Here is a 21,673-nt window from a genome sequence, read left to right on the forward strand (position 1 = left end):
TTAATTGTGGTTCTGTATATTACCACAATACATTTTGAACAAAACAATTCAGATGCAGTTGAAAGTTCAGACTTTCAGTTTTAATTCAGTGGGTTGAACAACATGATTGCATAAAATGTGATGGACTAAAGCATTTTTTAAACACAATTCCTTCATTTCGGGGGCTCAAAAGTAATTGGACAAATTAAATAATTGAAATAAAATGTCCATTTCTAAAACCCTGTGTTGGCAATGACTGCCTGAGGTCGAACTCATGGACATCACCAGATGCTGCGTTTCCTCATTTTTAATGCTCTGCCAGGCCTTTACTGCAGCAGTTTTTATTTGCTGTTTGTTTGAGGGTTTTTCTGCCTGAAGTTTAGTCTTTAACAAGTGAAATGCATGCTCGATTGGGTTGAGATCAGATGACTGACTTGGCCATGCAAGAATTCCACGTCTTTGCTTTAATAAACTCCTGGGTTGTTTTGGCTGTATGTTTTGAATTATTGTCCATCTGTATTATGAAACGCCGACCAATCAGTTTGGCTGGTTTTGAGCACACAGTATATCTCTGAATACCTCAGAATTCATCCGGCTGCTTGTCCTGTGTCACATCATCAATAAACACAGTGCCACTGGCAGCCATGCATGCCCATGCCATCACACTGCCTCCACTGTGTTTTACAGATGATGTGGTATGCTTTCAATCATGAGCTGTACCACACTTTTTCCCCCATCATTCTGGTAGAGGTTGATCTTGGTTTCATCAGTCCAAAGAATGTTCTTCCAGAAGAGTGCTGGCTTTTTTAGATGTTTGTTTTTTTTTTTTTTTTTAGCAAAGTCCAGTAGCCTTTTTATTCTTGATGCTTATGAGTGGCTTGCACCATGCAGGGAACCCTCTGTATTTACTTTCATGCAGTCTTCTCTTTATGATTGATTTGGATATTAATACGCCTACCTCCTGGAGAGTGTTTTTCACTTGGTTGGCTGTTGTGAAGGCGTTTCTGTTCACTATGGAAATTATTCTGCGATCATCCACCACTTTTGTCTTCCATGGGCGTCCAGGTCTTTTTGCATTGATGAGTTCACCAGTGCTTTCTTTCTGTCTCAGGATGTACCAAACTTCAGGTTACTATGTAACCTATTCTATGATAGCATGAGTGAGGTGTCTCACTATGGGATACGCCCCCTTCGCGTATACCTCATACCTCTATTACACTACGCCAGCCCCTGGGCTGGCTGACAGCTGTGATGCTCATGCGCCGCCCTCAATATATAATACGGAGCACGACATCATAACCTCATTCAAAACAGGTACACCTCTTCCTCACTTCACACTGCAAGGAGGGTGGTCTGGTGAGACACCTCACTCATGCTATCAGAGAACCGGGGTTACATAGTAACCTAAAGTTCTCTTTCAAGCATTCATTTCGGTGTCTCACTATGGGATATCCTTACTCCCGTATTGCCAGACAAGCCTGTCCCGAACATACTGTCAACCAGCTATGCCTCAGAAAGGCTGGGACTGTTAAATCCCAGAGCCGGCGCTCAATACCATATGTGCTACACTAGGTGCTGTCACATCCATTTTATAAAACCTGGCGAATGTATGAGGCGAGGACCAGCTCGCTGCTTCGCACACCTCCTGAATCGAGAGACCTCTAAAGATTGCTACACCTCTCGTGGAGTGTGCACGGATGCCCGGTGGAACTGCCAGTCCTTTACTGGAGTATGCCAAAGCGATCGCATCTGAAATCCAATGCGATGGTCTTTGTTTTGTAATCTCTTTCCCCGTGTATGGCTTTGCCCACAACACGAAAAGCTGGTCACATTTCCTAAAGTCCTTCGTTTTATCCACATAAATTTGCAGTGCTCGCACAGGACATAACGTATGCAGCTGCTGCTGGCCTGGCGAGGTAAAAGGCGGAGGATAAAATGCCTGAAGTTCCAAAGGGAGACAAGGCTGAATAACCTTGGGAATAAAGGCAGGATTTGGACGCAAACAGAGTCCCCCTGCGAAAACTGCATACATGTAGAGCACACAGACAAAGCGTGTATTTCACTTACACGCTTAGCCGATGCCAGGGCTAGCAAAAGTGCTGTCTTGAAAGACAAAAACTTAAAGTCTACCTGGTCCAGTCGCTCAAAAGGTGCGACTGACATAGCCTCCAGCACCAAGGCCAAATCCCAAGATGGAGACACAGGTTTGGAGACCGGCAAACTACGTTGTGCCCCCCTCATGAAACGGCACACCAAAGGGTGTTGCCCCACAGTTTTCCCTTCGAAGCCCACATGGCATGCTGCAATAGCTGCCAGGTACACTTTAATAGTGGAACATGATTTGCCTTTGTCAATCAAATCTTGAAGGAAAGCTAGTATAACCCCGACAGAGCACTGAAACGGGGTTATGAATTTGTCTGAGCACCATTGCTCAAATATCCGCCACTTGTACCCATAAAGGGAGCTGGTAGATGGAGCTCTAGCATTCTGAATAGTTTCAATCACATTCAGCGGCAACCCTGTTATGCTTAAATTAAACCACTCACGGGCCATACCCATAGAGCCAGACGTTCTGGGTGTGGGTGATAAATCTCTCCCCTTGCTTGCGTCAGCAAATCTCTGCGTAGTGGGAGGGGCCATGGGTTGCCCTGAAGCATCTGTATGATCTCCGCCAGCCAGTGTCTGCCCGGCCAATGCAGAGCTATCAAGATAACAGACAGGCACAGAAGATTAGTGCTATCGGTGGAAACGCATAAAGCAGTGTTTGTGGCCACTCGTGTGCAAAGGCATCGACCCCGAGAGGGGCACTCTGGTCGTGCAGCGAGTAAAACAGAGGCCACTGTGCATTCTCTTTCGAGGCGAAAAGAACCACTGCTGCCCTGCCGTAGCGCTCCCAAATCTGTTGGACAACTGCACTGTTGAGTGCCCATTCCCCATAAAGAGGATTGCCTCTCGACAACAGATCTGCTCCCCTGTTGAGCATGAACATGTGTTGCTCTCAGGGATAGAAAGTGAACGCTGCTCCATAAAATCAGTCTGCGTGCCAGCGTGTGTAACGGTCGGGACCGCAGGCCTCCTTGTCGATTGATGTAAGCCACTACTGCCGTGTTGTCTGTCCTCACGAGAACGTGGCACACCTCTAAAAAAGGGAGGAAATGTCTCACCGTCAGATGAACCGCCAGCATCTCCAAGCAGTTTATGTGGAGGGACTGCTGACTGCCGTTCCACCTGCCGTTCACTATTCTGCCCTCGTTAGTGCCCCCCCAACCGGACAGTGACGCATCTGTAGTCACTACACGTCTGGCATAAACTATGCCCATAGGAACCCCCTGTGTGAGAAAACCCATGCGCTTCCACTGACACAGGGCTATCAACGCTGCCCGAGTGACTTCTACTCTCCGGCGCATATGATACAGCGGGTTCAGCCCTAGTGAAGCCACCCAGCGTTGAAACCCCCTCATGAATAGACGTCCCAACGGGATTACGTCTAAAGCTGAGGCCATCATGCCCAGTAGTCTGAGACACACACGGAATGGGATCATACTGTTCCTCCGAAATGTATCCAAGCATGTTTTGAGCTTTACAACTCTCTCCGTAGACAGGCTTGCCCTGAAAGACACTGAGTCCAGTGACAGGCCCAGGTATGATATGCGCTGGGTTGGCATCAATACGCTCTTTTCCCTGTTTATCTGAAACCCTAGTTGTACAAGGTGCTCTATGAGCTGCATTGGGTGTGTTCTTGCCTCTTTCTCGGACTGTGCTGCGATAAGCCAGTCGTCTATATAAGTAGCGAGACAGATGCCCTGCTCTCTTAGAGGGGCAATCGCTGCCTCCGTACATTTCACGAATACTCGTGGACTGAGGGAGAGACCGAACGGGAGAACCATGTACTCGTAGGCTACCCCTGCAAAAGCAAACCTGAGGTATTTCCTGTGCGGCGGGTATATGCTGATATGGAAATAAGCGTCCTTCGGGTCGATGGAAGTGAACCAATCTCCTGGGCGTACAAACTTCAGCAGAGCTGGATGAGTGAGCATTCTGAACTTTTACTGTCTTAAGTATCTGTTCAGAGCACGTAAATCCAAAATCGGACGCAGGGTTTGGGACCCCTTCTTCGGCACTAGGAAGTACCGAGAATAGAACACTATCCGACTCTGTTCGGGTGGGACCACCTTTATAGCTCCTTTCCCCAGTAGTGAGGAGATTTCCTCCTGGAGGATGTGAGCTGATTCCCCAGTTGCCCTGGAGTGAACAATGCTTTTGAACTTTGGGGGCTGGTTGCAAAATTGCAGTTTGTACCCATGTCGTATTGTTCTTAGTACCCACTGAGATGAAACGCATGCGGTCCAACTGTCTAGCTGTGAGACACTCGCGCCCTCCAGTGGTCGCAGAGTGTGTCTGCACGTGCTTTGTACTGCGCTGTAATGTGCTAGCCGGTCGCGCTGTAATAGCGTTTAAGTGGCTCATTGCCTTTGAGGGCATGGAAACCCTCCAAGGCTTTTGTTTTAGGCTGTTTATGTTTTGCAACATTTTTTGCATTGCATTGCCTCTTAACACACTCAACGTTATTTTGTTTTGCAATGTTTTGTGTTTTATTTTTGTTTTGCAACACGTGAAAAACAGGAAACACAGAGACACCTTGCTTTATTGAACACAGCTCTGGAAAGAGTGGTTGTGTGTTGAGTGAATGGGCTGGTAGCCAAATGGAACATAAGGGGGGGGGTTAACCCATGCTCCACCTGAACATAGTGGGGCCTGGGGGTAAGAGCCGGAGAACGGGGGGGCGGCGGCTCTCCCCTGAAGCAAAGGACTCCTAGGCAGACTTCTTCTTCCTCCTTACCACCTGTGAGGATGGAGGGAGAGGCTGTACTGCCTGTTGGCTGTCCCTGGGTCTTCTTGGGCCAGGCAGTCTTACTTTCAGCACCCCCACTTTGACTTGGCGGGCCAGGCTGTGGCTTAGGCCGTCTGGGGATGTGGAAGCTGGTGGCCGGGCGAGCGGAAGCCTGCACGAAAGAGGGCCGAGGTTGTGCTGAGGGGCCCTGCTGTGGCTTCCTGGGCAAGCACAGCTGAAGGGCTTCATCATCTCTCTTCTTTTCCTCACACCGCTTCTGCATTAATGTGAGAGCGGAGCCAAAGATGTCCTCTGGCACCACTGGTGCATCCAGGATGGCCTCTTTCTCCCTGTCAGAGAGGTTTGCCAGGTTAAGCCACCTGCCTCTTTCTTGGACCACCATGGTGGCCATGGCCTTCCCCCCCTGATTGCACCGCACATCTCTGGATACGGAGGGAGAGGTCAGTGACCACACAAATCTCTTCCCACTGAGACAGACCTGGCGTGGCTGACGTCTCGTCCTGAAGTTCAGCTTGGTAGGCTGTCAGCATGGAGATGGCATTCAGGGCTCTCACGGAAAGCGCCACTGCTTTATAAGCCCGTTCAGTCATGTTAGACTGAAAGCGGTCAGCTTTGGAGGGCAACGTAGGATTGCTGGTTGCTGAGCGGCTGGGGTGCAGGTGCGCTGCCCCTAGGGGCTCCATTGGAGGCATGCGCAGAAAGCCTTCCTTCTCCATACCTTCCATGTCCAGAGCAGATCCCCCCTGAATAGGAATTTTGCCAGTAAATGGCTTCTCCTTCCAGAAAGTAGCCAACTCCCCCACCAGTTCAGGAAATATGGGGAGTAGCTGTCTTCTTCCCTTCGTAGCGTGACTTTGCAGTCTCCGCGCTTACGGTCGGCCACGGGATGTCCAGCTTGTCAGTTGCGCGCTTAAGCACATCCTCCAGGTCCACACTTAGAAGGGGCGACGGTGGCGTCCCATCTGGGTCATTAGTGGCCTGCATGGCACCGGGATGTTTTGCCATCTGGGCGGGGTGGAGAAACGGAGAGTCCTCGAATTCAACGTCCTCATCCGAGACGAGAAATTCGGAACCGCCATCCTCATAGTCCTCCTCTGCCTCTTCCTCGTCCTCCTCTGCGTCTAGCAGGGTGGGCAGGGGGTCGAGGGAATCGATTTGGTCACCCCAGCTAAGAGCCACGGGGGTGGACGATTCAACGGGCATGGTGGCCTGCTGTAAAGTCGGCGTAATGGTAGCGCCGGACACAAGGGGGTCCTCGTCTGAAAAACTGGCTTGGCGTGCCAGCCTACGGCGGAGGCTTTTAACGGTAAAACGCGCGCAGTGCTCGCACGAGCCCGAGTCATTCAACGCTGCCTGGGCATGTCGCAGCCCGAGACAAACGGAGCAGACCTGGTGAGTGTCCCTGCTAGATGTTTTATTCCCGCAGGGACAAGTCTGCGCTGGTTCTCCGTCCCCAATAGGCACCGCCTGCATTGCTGCAGCCATTTAGCTGGTGTGCTAAATTGTGCTTAAACTGTGCTGTTGGATACAATTGGCGTGGTGACCAAATAGTACCGCAAGCACGGGAGCTAACAACTAGCCGAAAGTCGCAACTAACGTGGTGGTTAGTTAGCAGGGCCCGTTAGCTACGTAGCCGTTGTTTGGAGACAAACCGACTAGAATAAACCGAGCTATGGTGAAGACACGAATCAATAATTTTTCTCTTCCTTAACGACACTAAGCGCCTGTCGATGGAGGTATTAACTCCGTCTGTGGACAGTGAAGCTTAGGTGTCGCGAGGGGAGAGAGAATGAAGGCCTCTGGAGTGAAGCGAGAAGAAGGTTTTGAATGAGGTTATGATGTCGTACTCCGTATTATATATTGAGGGCGGCGCATGAGCATCACAGCTGTCAGCCAGCCCAGGGGCTGGCGTAGAGTAATAGAGCTGAGGTACACGCGAAGGGGGCATATCCCATAGTGAGACACCGAAACGAATGCTTGAAAGAGAACTGTAGATTTTACCACTCCTAATATTGTAGCAATTTCTCAGATGTTTTTTTTTCTGTTTTCGCAGCTTAAGGATGACTTATTTCACCTGCATGGAGAGCTCCTTTGACCGCATGTTTTCTTCACAGCAAAACCTTCCAAATTCAGGCACCACACCTCAAATCAACTCCAGACTTTATCTGCTTAATTGAGAATGAAATAACAAAGGAATTGCCAACACCTGCCCATGAAATAGCCTTTTAGTCAATTGTCCAATTACATTTGGTCCCTTTAAAAACAGGGAGTCACATGTTAAGGAGCTGAAACTCCTAAACCCTTCATTCAGTTTTAATGTGGATACCCTCAAAAGAAAGCTGAAAGTTTCTTTTATCCATTATATAACAATAACTTGAATATGTTTCAGTAAACAGGTACAAAAATAACATTTGTGTCATTGTCCAAATATATATGGACCTAACTGTACGTATGTGTGTGTGTGTGTTAATATATATATATATTGGGGCATAATAATGAAAAATGTGTAGTAAATGACTAAAAAATAATTTGGTGTATCACCTCTTGCTGCTTCATGTACCACAGTTTGAGATACACTGTTCTAAAACATTCAATAACACAAGATTAACAGAACCCATAAGCTCAGGTAAAACATAGAAAAAAAAACATCTGCCACTGTAAATATCAGCATTGGGCACAGAAAAACCTACATCACTCAAGGAAAGCATTATGAGAACCATTATCTCCTTTGGTCCACATTAAATCTTGATTAATGTATCTGAAGAGAAAACTCACCTGAGGTGTGAAGAGTTTACTGTTGGAAAGGAAGGCATTGCGGAACACTTTGATGATGAGGTCAAGCTCCCGCAGATACTGTCGCTCTTCTGCAATCTCCTGACGCACTAGGTCATCATAGGTGAGCTCACCTGTGGAAGAGACTTCCTCTACACACTGAGACACCAAACCCACCTCCTCCTGATCAAACATGTCCATCAGCACCTTTAGAACACACAAATATAAACAATTAGAACAAACAAACTAGAAATATCCCAACATTTTACTTTAAGGGGAAAAAATGTAAACAATTAAAAGTTTCACTTTTTCTTTTTATTTGACTTCCTGGGCAAATTACAGTTCTACCTAGTTTAAGCCCTCTATCACATTTTTGACATCTATATTTAGTTTATTAAAAAAAATATCAAACAAAAATATATCTGAAAGCAATTTATATAATACCTTGAAAATAAGAAATAACAGTACATAACTGTTGGACACCTCTAACTACATCAGCAGTTTATTAAATTATTTAGAAATCTTTAATTCTACTTTTTACTTCACAGAAGCCTACAGGAGGATATGACATAGCAATAATAATATGGATTTAAATTGCTTTTGTCTTTTTTAAACTTTTTTTTCCTGTATGATTCATTCAAAAACAGTGTAAAGTTAAACATCAGTCTGATGGTTTTGGTTGAGACATGATTATTTTAATCTATGAGTGGCAAATTTCTGACCTTGTCTGCACACATGGAAACTTTAATATCCTGCTGGGTAATTTCAAAGTGCCGAATATTTCCAACGTAGTTTCCTGCTAACTTGAGGATGTCTGCTGATATGTACTCCAGCACAGCAACGATGTAGAGGGAAACATGGTAGTCGATTTTATACCCCAGCACCTCCTAGAGAGACAACAAAATATCAGCGAGAGAGGGTTTATATTTAGGATTAGTAAACAATTCAGAAGGTAAACTTTCAGTAAACAGCATCTCATCTACCTACCAAACCAATTAATAAAAATAAATAATAAATGAATGAATGAATGAATAACAATTTGGACTACTGAAACAAAAACACCTTTATGATATTTTCTTGTTGTTATAGTGGTACAGCATCTCCATCACTGTTGTGGTGTTATTCAAGCCATTTGTGTGCAGATAAATAAAAGAAAAATCCCACTACTTGTGAAACAGGTGTGTAAACAAATTAAAAATAAAGGATTAATAATATGAATGAACTCAAACATTTTTTTACAGCTGCTGATAAACACAGGTTGAGTGAGTTAATCTATTTTTAAAACATTTACATTTGACTGCATGAGTGTGTCTTACCTTTAGTAAAGGGTGGATTTTGTCCACAGGAAGTAGTAGAGGGTTTCTGCGTTTGCGTTTCTCTATGGCAGACTGGGCATCCGCCATTGCCCATTTATCGATAGGATATGGAAACGTCTTCTGGATGCGCTCCTATACATACATTCAGAATAAAATTAAAACATTAAGAACAGATCACCTCTCGTACAAGTAGCAGTGAAATGAACAGATACAATAGTGATAATAGGTAAACATGACTAAGTGTTCTATTGCTTTTTATACAACAATTCAGAAAATAAATAAGCAAGAAAAAAGGCACCACTTTAAAAGACTTCACTAATAAAGGTTTATAAAAGGTTTAAAAACTTTCACTTGTCTAATAGTGAAAGTGTCAAAAAACTTACTGAATATGTCAAGGTAAAAAATAATCTAAGACATGACAATGTGAATTTAGTTATTTCAGATGTTAGGGTACAGCACATTATCATCAATGTCAAAAAGACATTATCTGTGAAAACTAATTAAAACTTGGCTGTTAAGTGGTTAAACTTATTAATAAACGTGCTGAAATTGACAGGCTTAATGCTGACTGAAGAAGATGACAAAAGTAAGGTTAGTATCCAGAGAGATCTGGTGTAGATTGAAGAGGGTTCACTATTGGCAAATTACAGATCACTGTTACCCTTTATATCTATGTGTTACACATAAATGATCATTCATGACTTTTTAATCAGTTTACAATCTAATTAATGACATTAGTAAATAGATTGTAAAATATTTCTAAACATTTATATTAAGTGTAGCCTTATTCTGAAAAGTAACGAAAAAAAAACAACAACAACAACAAAAAAAAAAAAACATAGCAGTGAAACTACTGTCAAATACGCTTTAAAATTGCCAAATTGTACTTTCTTAACAATTAACTCATTGCTACGTCACAGTGACAAACTCCACTCACTCACTGACTGCACAGAAATCAGCCTCATTAACCCTCTCGCTACACTTTTACCTGCTGACTTAATGTTTTTGTACTGATCTTCAACCGCAGCACACCAGTCCCAGTATCTCACATTATAGCAGTCCATCTTGTGTATTATTGCTGAATTATGATGATGATTTTTCATGGCCCCTGGGCACTTGGTGCCCTAGGCGCAGTGTGTGATCCGCCTGAGTGGAGCACTACCCCTGAATCTACTCCAGATTACTTACAGCCCTGTGTGCTGGTCAGGCTGCGACTACCTCAAATTCCTCCATATTTTCTTCCAGATTAAGCTAATATTTGGTTCATTATTTTTTCAGGTAAAACTACATTGAATAGTGTCTAATTTATATAAACCTTTCTTTAGTGCCAGTCATGCTTTAAGTCTCCATTTATTTCAAGTAAAGCTTTTATATAACCGTGTACTTTGTACACTATATGTAAACAATTTGTACACATAAATAGAAAAGGGTGTATATATACCTCCACATCAGGGACAGTTCTGGGCTGACTGACGCATAACATGTTGAGTAACTGTAGAATCAACTCCTCTATGTGCTGCAGAGCATCCTCTTGTGCCCAAAGGTTCGGATGCACCTGCAACTGCACCTGCACACAGGATGGCCACATCAATGTTTGCATATCCTCACACACACACACACACACACACGCCATAGCAAAGCTAACACACATTGAACAACAAAATTGTGCTAAAGACATTTTCTAGACAATCAACAACCATTTTGTTGGGGTGGAGGCTTTGGGTAGTTGCCAATCTGCATCTGTACATAAACCACACATCAGCTATTAGGTGCACAGAAGACAGTGAATGGCTGAGCCAGTTTTACTTCTCACCCAAAGATATCATTTATTCAGTACATTTCCCCCTTTGTGGCATTCAGGGATTGGAATACACAAATTCAGCAGAGACAGTGCCTGTGTTGGCCCCACTAAAACCACCTAAAATAGCAATCTAAGCTCATCTAGGTCTGCCATGTAAGTGCAGTCAGGTGCAAACCTGCTTAGCTACAGTTGGTCTGAAATTTCAGACCAATGAGTGTACAAAACATGGACAGCATCCCTCCATTCCCTTTCCTTTCTATAGAAGTAAAGCCAAAATTGTCTACAATGTTGTCAAATTTGATACAAGAATCTGAAAAAAAAAATGGTTTCAGATTGTTTTCCTTTTCTCAAACTGCATAAGCTCTGTGGATTTACATTTCAATATACACAATCATCAGCCACAACATTATGACCACCTTATTGTTTCTACACTCATGGTCCATTCTCTCAGCTCCAATGAAAAGACAGGAGCACAGTGTAGTCTCTTGCAATGCATACTTTAGGTCTGTGCCAAAACCTAGTGAGCTGCCTAAGTACGCAATGACTACACGGACAGCTTTTTAAGTAGGCAGCGTTCTAACGGTCATCTGTCCTCATGAGGCAGATTATTGAGAGGCTCTGGTTAGAGAGCGATTGCATCACAGCTTCTTCCCGCCCACCGCATGCAAACCAGTTTTTTCTTACCTCAGCTGCTAGCATCACCTTAGCGTTTCAGCATGATGGATTGTATTCTTCCCCTTTTTAAATCTCAATTTTAATTATCTTTTCTCTGGGAGAAGAGCAAAATATACGGGAGTTGTCCTTGCATTGCATAATGTGATTTACTTAGTGGCTGAGGAACAGTTCGATGCTGCCTGAAAATTTTGCTAGATTAAGATATCTTAGTTGGCAGCATAATCTGGTATCTAAGAAATGGGACAGTCTACGTGTTAGTTAGACATTTTACCCTGCTCTTTAAATGGACAGGACCACAATGGATATGGTATTATTTGGGTGGATGGTGGATCATCATCTGTGCTGCAGTGAAACTGACAGTGCTGGTGGTGTTTATGCTTCTTTCACAAATGAAAGCTGGTGGTCATGTTCGCACACACAGCTCCTCCGGATAAACCCCGGAATAATTGTGCATGTTTAAAAAGGCTATGAATGTGTGTTGCGCTTGTACAAGTGTATCAGACACAGCAGTGCTACTCTAGTTTTTAAACAACGTGTTTACTCACTGTCAACTCTGTTAGACACATCTACCCTAAATGGACAGTTAGGCCAGGCCAGATTAAAATCATTTCTCAATTTAAAGCAACACCAAGTTGTATTTTTACCTTAAAATTACAGCATCAAATCATTGTGATACTTCACTGACCTGTAATAGGGAGAACAGAGCCATTGCTACACTGGGCTCAGCACTGCAGAATGCACTATGTAACATTTGGAGGACTGGAGGGTTCTCTGGAGTGATGAATTACACTTCTGCGTCTGGCAATCTGATGGACGAGTCCGGGTTTGACAGTTGCCAGGAGAACAGTACTTGTCTGAGTGCATTGTGCCAAATGTAAAGTTTGGTGGAGGAGGAATTATGGTGTGGGGTTGTTTTTCAGGGGTTGGGCTCGGCCCTTGGTTCCAGTGAAAGGAAATCTGGATGCTTCAGCATACCAAGAGATTATGGACAATTTTATGCTCCCAAATTTGTGGGAATTTGTGGGAATAGTTTGGGAACAGCCTCTTCCTGTTCCAACATGACTGCACACCAGTGCACAAATCAAGACCCATAAAGACATGTATAAGCGATTTTAGTGTGGAAGAACTTGACTGGCCTGACCTCAACCCAATAGAAATCTAGGGATGCACCAATCCGATATGAGGATCGAATATGGGTCCTGATATTAACAAAATGAGCTGGATCGAATAGGCCGATCCGTTAAACCGATATTCTGTCTGACGTCAATGCCGGATCAGAGCACGCTGGCGTCTGTCTGGTGAGTGCTGTTTCTGCCCGTGTCTTACTCGTGTTTTGTTTGTTCTTCAATTTAATTCATGGCTGTCTGTCTGTGTGGGGACCTAAGTGGGCTGGTTTCTAGACAGTTGCTAGATTTTATTTTGGATTTCTGTTTACACTTAATACTTAAAAAATAAAATTGATAACTGTTTGTGTGTTTAACAAAGTGAAGCTACTTCCATGTTTGGCTGATATATTATATTTACTTTAATATATTTTAAGATGTTTGACTCTGCTGTGCCAAGGTCCTGCACAAGTGTTCATTTCGGTGACAAATAAATAGCATTTCAGTATATATGTATGTGTTAATTTGTCATATTTTGTAAATATTTTTGCTAGTAATGTTTAAGTCAATACTTATGCCTCATGTCTCTCCCTCAAGGTGAGATATAATATTTATTAATTCTACAGTGGTAGTGGGTCAGTATCAGGTATCGTCCAATACACAAAGTATATATATATATCACTATTGGTATTAGTCTGATCGGGGCATCCCTATAGAACACCTCTGGGATGAACTAAAGATGAGACTGTGAGCCAGGCCTTCTCATCAAAATGGTTAAAAAGTCCCATAAACACACTCCTACACTTTGTGGAAAGCCTTCCCAGAAGATTTAAAGCTGTTTTTATATGTTTATACACTACGTTTATATATATATATTCTTATATTTATTTTACTCAAACATCACCTAGACTTTGTATTAGGGCAGAATAAAGTCTTGATAATGTCCAGTACAAAATAAAGGGCCATTTGTGTTCACTCATACAGCTTTTCTGTGACTGACATGTTTTTTATGTGTATGAAATGTGCTACGCTAATAAAGATAATTGTTATTATTATTATTATTTTGTGTAAATATCATGATGAGCAGTGCAACAGATATTCCCCTGAACTATAAAGAACACGAGCCTAGTATCCTCACTACAGTCACAACACAAGCTCCCCAGAAAGAATAAAAGCTTGCTATACCTCGCTGCATGTTTTCTGCTGAACAAATAAATGTCAGTATGCCCATTTAATCCGAATTTAGTCCGAAACCTGACTTTGTGTTCTAGGGATGGTTGAAAATGTACATTCTAAATGCATATAATTCTAAAACATTCAAAGCACCTTAGGGAATAGGCTTGTAACTCAAAAACTGTTAACTAAATTTCCACAAGGGGCACTATTTAGGACTTATAGATAACATCTGCTAGCCATGTTTACACAACATCTATGTACAGAAAAAGTGTGATGTTAACATCTCATATATATAATATAATGTATTTGAGTTTATTTATGTTTGTCAGAATACTATTGTCTTTGTATTTAACTGTCAGTAAATGAACTTTTATTGTCACCAGGGTTCATTTCAACTGTAACTAGCTTTCTCATGTCTTGACATAGACAGACCTAATTTCATATGGATTAAAAAACAATATTTAGTAAGATAGGCTATTTATTTAAAAAAAAAAAAAAAAAACCCAAGACACTCATTCAGTGACCCATGAACTACAAAAATAAGACAAACAAACACATGAGCAAGAGACAGTGTGTAGAGTCCCTTTATCTGTGCTGGTGTCCAGTTTCAGGCTTACTTCCATTAAGCACTGAGGCATGCTCCACAGGGACAACCAAAGCATGTATACACACACACACACACAAATGCAAAGTGAGGGAGGGAGGGGGAGAGAGAGAGAGATAGAGAGAGAGAAACATACATACACACATACAGATTCACTCTAGGGACAGGGGATAATAGCAGCAGACAGTGGGTATTGATGTGTTGGTTGGAAGGATTAGAAGAAAAAGAATGAAGAGATAATAAGGACTCCAGGAGTGTGGTGTGTATACATGGAAAAAGGCAACTGTAGACATGTATCTGCATAACTATTTAAAAAAATTAGGAAATGTTTCAGTAGAATAAAAAAATCCAGTTTTTAACCTGTAACGGAAGTTAATATAAGGTTATATGCTAGGTAGGTTATCTTGCAGTGGTAGTGATGGTGGAGTTTACAATACCACACATAGAATTAGTCTATGTAGACAATGTAATATTTTTCACTACCTATAGACATTTTATTGATGTGTTAAGTGTCAAGAGAAAAATACTTAAGAGAAGTTAAACCTTTGCCCTTGCATGAGGCCCACGACCCATGGCTCGCTTTATGGACATAGAGCAATGTACATTAACTTGCAAAGGCATTAGCTATGTCAATGTCTACAGTTCAGCTCTTTGCATTTCTTTACAGTCAGAGGATTTGCTAATTATAAACAAAAATAATGAAGGCTAAAAAAAACAGCCACAGCTTATAAAACAGCGCTAATTTAGTTCTTGGTTAAGTAAAACTTACCATAGAAGAACAGGGTGAAAGGGGAGGGGGAATTAAGTATACAGAGTAATAAATGGATTATATTGTCTACAATTATAATACTACAAATTGCCCCTACTTGGAGTATAAGTATGTACAATGAGTGTAGAAATAAAGTGATGGTCCTATTTTTATGGTGATATGGTGAAATGTTAGTCATACCCTGACAAAAATATTTGCCCAAACCACACACATTGCTACACTGTACTATGCTATCTTCTTGGTCTGTTGTTCTTCCTTTTCAGTTATTCAGTGATCACAATAAGTTCACAAGACAATTCAAATAGTTATATTTTCCACCAATAGTCATTTCACTGCTGTAAGACAAATATCCCACTGGTCTTTGATTGTGCAAATTTATGTTTAAACTGAATGTATTTATAATGCTTCCTGTATTTCAAAAATCTGTGCATGAGACAGAAACTACACAAATCTGTTTCTCTATGTATGTGTGTGCTCAGGTTGCTGGTAACATGAGCACATGTGTTCATGATGTGACTCACTAAGAATTACATCACCTACCATCTCTTTATCAGGGACACACACAAAAATACAGTTCTGCAAATGAGCCCCAAATCGTTCCTGGGTACAGACTCAACAATGTGGGACAATTGTGAAAACACCAAGAATGGCACCAACTCTACAGTGTTTCTTTACTTATAATCAACAATATGAAATGTCTCATTATGTCTTATTCACTATGATGCATTTAAACATCACATTTTAGTGTTTAATAGGACGTTTGTTAGCACATTTCAGCCTCAATATAAAAATATATGGCAAAAGATTATGAAATGGACCAACGAATCATCGCTGCTCACTGCGGCATCGCCCAGTGAAACCACAGCTCAGTGGCTCGTGTCGGAACTGTAGTATTACCCAAAGAATACAGAGACATATCTCCTATTTACGAGATACTCATCTCATATTTATAGGATATTTTGTCATTTTTACATTAGCGCACTGAGGCCACCATCAGGTGAAAAAAATCTGCTAAGTGCCAGTGGGCCACTAATGATGTACAGTGATCCCTCATTTATCGCGGGTGTTACATTCCAGGACCATCCGCAAAAAGTGAAAATCCGCAAAGTAGGGATGCTATATTTATTTTAATATATATACATTATTTTAGTAGTTGTACACTATTAAGTACACTATTTTAAGAACAGAGAGTGGTAGCTGAGCACGAACGACTGGGATACAGAGCAGCATTCTCTGGTTGGTTGCTTTCCATCAGTCAACCAATCATGTGTTGTTTACAATCTCACGTCGGCAAGTAGCACTTCAAGCGACCGTATATTAATTATATATTAATTAAATACATTAATGTGATAGAGCTCACCCCTTGACCATCGCAAAGTGTAATGGTGGGAGGTGATCTCTATGGGTAGAGTCAGGCGAGAGGACTTTTATATATAGACTTTCAATATATCAATATATACATGCGCAAGAAATTAACAAAAACAAAAATCTCTATTAGCAGAGACAAAAAGATATAATGGTATATATACAGGTAGCCCCTCCCTCTAGAATATACCATTCCCTAAAGAGGTAAAAGGGACTGTATCTTGGATACACAGGTTTCGTAATCAATAAAAATAACAATGAACTATCAACATTCCAAAACATGCCATGGCATGTTTAACATTTATCAATAACTTCAATATTTATTAGTTAATACATTTTCCTTCTCCCAGGTTCTAATTCTCCCTTCCCTCTATGGAGAATGGATTCAACCAGGTAAGTAAAACTCAGCATCTAGAGCTAGTACTCTTTTCCCTCTCACATGACCCATCTGCAGGTGAGTAAGTACAGGTAAGTATACATATAACGGTTTCTTTTGGAGATGTGCAAGAGGTACTGCACATCATCACAATTAATATTTATAGAAAACCCGCAACGAGTCTGCGAAAAGTGAACCACGAAGTAGTGAGGGACCACTGTATTCTTAAAAGTGATGCTGCAGGCCAATTAAAATCTGACAGCGGGCCGGACTTTGGACATCCTTGATATGTGTGTTTTTTTTTTATAAATATTATTTCCCAGTGCCAAAAACAAAACACAACTTCAATAACAGAGGAAGATAGACTCTGAGTTTCTGTCTTGGTTTGGTTGGCATGGAGATGGGCACACCAGCAGCTACATAAAATGTAGGGAAACCCCTCTGTGAGAAAAAAAAATGAGTCAAACACTCAAACATGTGCATGCAAGCCTAGAGAGAGAGAAATAGATACCATTTTGACGTCAATGTCTCACTCTACTTTGCCATAGGCAGTCATGTAAACACAAACTTGTTGCAGCATGTAAGTGTGGGCACACACATGCCATAGCACCTGCTCTTACGAGATAGTGTACATACAATCATTCAGGTTTAAATATTCTGTCCCATTGTCCCATTCAACATACCAAATATTAAAACTAATAAATAAGCAATGGGATCAGAAAACATTAAAACTATATAAAATGGTAAAAAAAAGGTTGCTGTACCATTAAAAATATCTATTTCAATTATTGTGGATTTTTAGATTACTACATCATTTGAGCACAACAGACCAGTAACACAACAGACCAAAATGACTTGTAATTAAATATTTTTAAATTCACTTCTTATGAAGTTAAGAAGGTTTTTACCTTCTCATGTAAAATGTTTAATTTTGATAGAAACATGTTTTTAATTGTACAGCAACAATTTACAAGAACTGATGCCTTGAAGCAGTTGCCTAGAAAGTTGAAGATATTTAAATGGATAAATAAAATCTGATAATTGCATAAAAGCTTCAAGACATGTTGGAGATCCTCATTCGCTTCTATATATTAGTCGACAATGAGTCACCACAAACCGGACTACAGGTTTCTCAACTAATTATTATTATTATTATTTTTTTTTACACACACCAAGACCAAGTTCCATTCATCTGGGCAACCAATGAAGAAGACGCAGACAAACGATGGGTCAATGAAATGATGTACTTGTCAGACAGTTGTAGCATTAACCACTTCCCACTCTTTGCACACCACTGGCAAATATACAGTAGAAAATGTGCAGAGGGACAAGAGACTACAGTATAATCTGCCTTTGGTGAAAGCAGGCTGTCAGCAAAAAGTAGCCATACATCTAGCACGGTCATCTGCGCACTGTATGGTCAGAACTAAGGACCTTTCCAGGAAAAGCTAAGGGGCTGTGTATGTTTTCTGAATAACAAGGCATGTTGGGATCAGAAGAACATACAATATCAAATCTTTCTGCTCCCAGGATCTGAAATATTTCATCACGTCATGCAAAGCATAGTGACTTCCAAGAATGTTCAGGGGTCGTTTACACAGCAGTGTACAGATTGTTTTAAAGTTATGCCTGATGGGAGTATATGTTTCACTATTCACAAATGAATACATCCCAATCTGTGTCTCACGGTCTGCAATTTGTACAAATACAGTTTCATTCATAAATACATGTGTTTAAAATTGTGATATATCTATGAAAGCCCCCTCCAGGTAGGCTCTGGACCCACCACAACCCTGAAATGGATAAGCGATTACAGATACTGAATGAATGAATATATCTATGAAACCCAAACACATGTATTAATGAATGTAACCGTATTTGTACAAATTGCAGACCGTGAGACACAGATTGGGATGTATTCATTCGTGAATAGTGAAACATATTTGTGACTTGTGTATTATTTGTGGATTAACATGTACGCATTTGTAAAGTATTTTGAGACTAATCTCTCTCCATACTGTCAGTTTTTTTAAGCCATGCACTGATCAGATTTGGTGATGTGACTGTATTTCAACCACAAATGGCATTACATGTGGTTGCTGAAAATATTTGTCAGGGTTTACTTTTGACTCCTTTGTATATAGTATATTCACTAAAGTCAAAATGTGCACAAACCTTTTCATTTTTGTACAAGCTGCTTGAGTCTCTTGGTTGGTCATTTTGTTTAGGTTCTACTCAATGTTGCAGTATCACATGACTCTATGCTGTAAAATGCTAAGTGTCTTTGTTTTTATTATTTAATATTTTATTTAATACTTTTTAAAATATACCTTAAAACTTTCTAGTCCTGAGGCAAACTATCTGAGCACCAGTCTTTAGTACAAAGAGTATTACATTGTCTTTGAATAACATTTTTGTCATTTTTACAATCTTCATGAGATCTGGAGGGGACAGTTATTTTATTATGATGAATCTTCTAAAATAACAGTGTAAACAATGCGGGACTAAGATACATATTTCACATAAAGGTGATTTAAGTATTCCATTTTAAATTAAAAAGGACAACTGTTATAGAATTTAACAATCATAACTTATATGTAAATCTTACTTGTAATTTTCTAAATACTATTCTTCATTAATGTTTTAACGGTAAATATCAGAAGCATATAAACACATGGCAAACACTATATTAGATCCCCACCTTTGACGTTACTTACATGTGTCAGTTATCGCTATCAGCACAAAATTTATATCTTCATTTTTGTCACTTCTCATATGTTTGATTTGTCTGCCTTTTCAAGTTTGTCAAAACAATCTCCTGGCTGGTGGCAAAAGAGAAATCATCCACCTACCTCTATTAATTTAAGAGGAACAAATGTTCACCATAATATTGCCTAACTGTATTATATACTTTTACGTCATCATTTAAATCCAGTACTACTTTATTTACGCATTTATATACAGTTTTAAAAGCAGGTTTCAGTCCGTGAAATGGTGTATGTTAAGAATATATATATATATTTATATTGTAACTGTTTATGTGCGCAAAGTAAAGCAGCCTTAACATTGCATTCCCACATCTGGTTTTACTTCACCTTTCTTAGCGCCTGGACGAATAGGCCTCTCCATTTGGGGCTGTTTTCTTCGCTGAAGAAGTCATAGCCGTGCTGCGGCTGCATGCCTGCTGTTCTGCGGGGACCCGCGACGCTGTGCCCGGCAACCAGACCGCCCGCATCGGCCTCGCCCCGCTCACCGCCGCTTCACGCTGAACCACCGCCGCGGGGCTGGAGCTGATGCCACTGCGCTCCTCCGGCCGGACAACAACACGACCCTTGCAGGAAATCCTGAAGTTCCTGTCGATATTCCCAAACCCTCAGGCTAGAAGCAGATCCCCCGAGGCTCCTAATATCACCCAGAAACTTTTACCCTCGCTAATTGTGCGCCTTTTGCGAGTTTTCTATGCTCTCGCGCGCGTTAGCACACCGGCTATCTGCCTCCCTTAAAAACACACTCCGTTAGCTAGCTGGCTAATTGGGCCGCTTTTTAAACAAGAAATCTAAGAAGTTTTAAATAGACACGCCGCTGTTATCATTTTTATCCATCTAAAGAAACTGTATAGACCTTAAAGTGAGATGTCACATAAATTATGCTTTAATTCGCTGCAGTTGCTGTCAGCGCGAGGCTAATCCGCACGCTAGCCGCGCCGATGTGGCCTCAGTGCTGCTTCGCGAGCGCCGCTGCCGCGAGACTCTGCGCTCGGCGCTCATGCTCCACCGAAAATAATTCAGCATGAGACCACCCAGCGGTCCTCCTTTTCTTCTCTAGGTCAAACCCATTATGATCAGGACCCCGGTCTTTGTTTTCTTTCTGTACGTTTATTTTTGTTGTTTGTTGTTGTTGTTTCAGCTCGTCTCTCTAAAGTATCACGGCGCCGCACTCGCTCATTTCGCGTCCTCGCGCCGACTTCCCGCGAATGACGCACACAGAGGGGCGGGGCGTTATGATCCGGGACACGCCCATACACGAACAGACTCCGCCGAGCGCTCTGGTTGACTTGTGGATCACATTCGAGCGTCGAGAAGCAATGATGCATTCCACCAGTTTATTTCCATAACAGTTCAGTGGTTGAAACGTATGGAAGCCCGTTTCCGCCACAAAAAATTATTTAAGAAAGTTTAAAAAATTAAATTTTTTAAAAAATTATTTTTCATGAATATATGCAAGTTGCTATCTCAATAATTCGAGATACTATTTCATTATTTTGAGATGCTAAGAAAATATATTGAGATGCTATCTCATTATTTTGATATAGTATCTAATTATTTTGAGAAAAGTCAATATATTGAGTTAGTATCTCAAAATAATGAGATCATATATTAATATATTGATTAGTAGCTGAAAATAACGAGTTAGTATCTAAATATATTGACTTAGTATCTCAAAATACTGATATAGTATCTCAAAACATGTAGCATCCATAGTGGGGTATTTCAAAAAGCAAGATTCCACAGTATAGCCAGAGAGCTTATTCCAAAAGAAAACCCTAATAATACTATTAACCAAGCCTGTTCAGTATCAAAAGAGCTAATGGACATTCCTTTTGGTCAGTCCTACTCTCTCAAACCAAGTGTTTCCGCAAAAAACTACACAAATCTCCGCGTTTGCGGAAACACTGTAATGGTGAATAACAAATACTCTTTGTCCATTAACCACCTGCATGTACTTTCATGCTGTAAAGGTATAGTCCACAACATTCTTAAATCTATGGCCTGTTCTCAGGCAGTGTGTTCATAAACATTTCATGTAATACCTTTCTGTAAATAGATTTTGAGGTGGAAATTTGTTTTATTCACTATCATTGTGAACAGAACACATTGTGCAAGTT

At 41.2% G+C, this 21,673-nt stretch overlaps 1 protein-coding gene across 1 annotated transcript in view; it reads right to left on the reverse strand.

The window, feature by feature from the left end:
• The window catches only part of sos2 (son of sevenless homolog 2 (Drosophila)), a 39,797-nt gene extending 19,125 nt beyond the window's left edge, over positions 1-20,672 (reverse strand). The window contains exons 1-5 of the mRNA XM_066679140.1: positions 19,884-20,672; positions 10,361-10,486; positions 8,920-9,051; positions 8,326-8,490; positions 7,607-7,810 (exon numbers count right to left, since the gene is read on the reverse strand). Of these exons, the coding sequence (XP_066535237.1) occupies positions 7,607-7,810; positions 8,326-8,490; positions 8,920-9,051; positions 10,361-10,486; positions 19,884-19,967 (711 nt within the window). The 5' untranslated portion in view covers positions 19,968-20,672. The remainder of the gene's footprint in view (positions 1-7,606; positions 7,811-8,325; positions 8,491-8,919; positions 9,052-10,360; positions 10,487-19,883) is intronic.
• Positions 20,673-21,673: the final 1,001 nt, after the last annotated feature.

The sequence above is a fragment of the Hoplias malabaricus genome, chromosome 8 (genome assembly GCF_029633855.1).
Source record: "Hoplias malabaricus isolate fHopMal1 chromosome 8, fHopMal1.hap1, whole genome shotgun sequence".
NCBI lineage: Eukaryota > Metazoa > Chordata > Actinopteri > Characiformes > Erythrinidae > Hoplias > Hoplias malabaricus.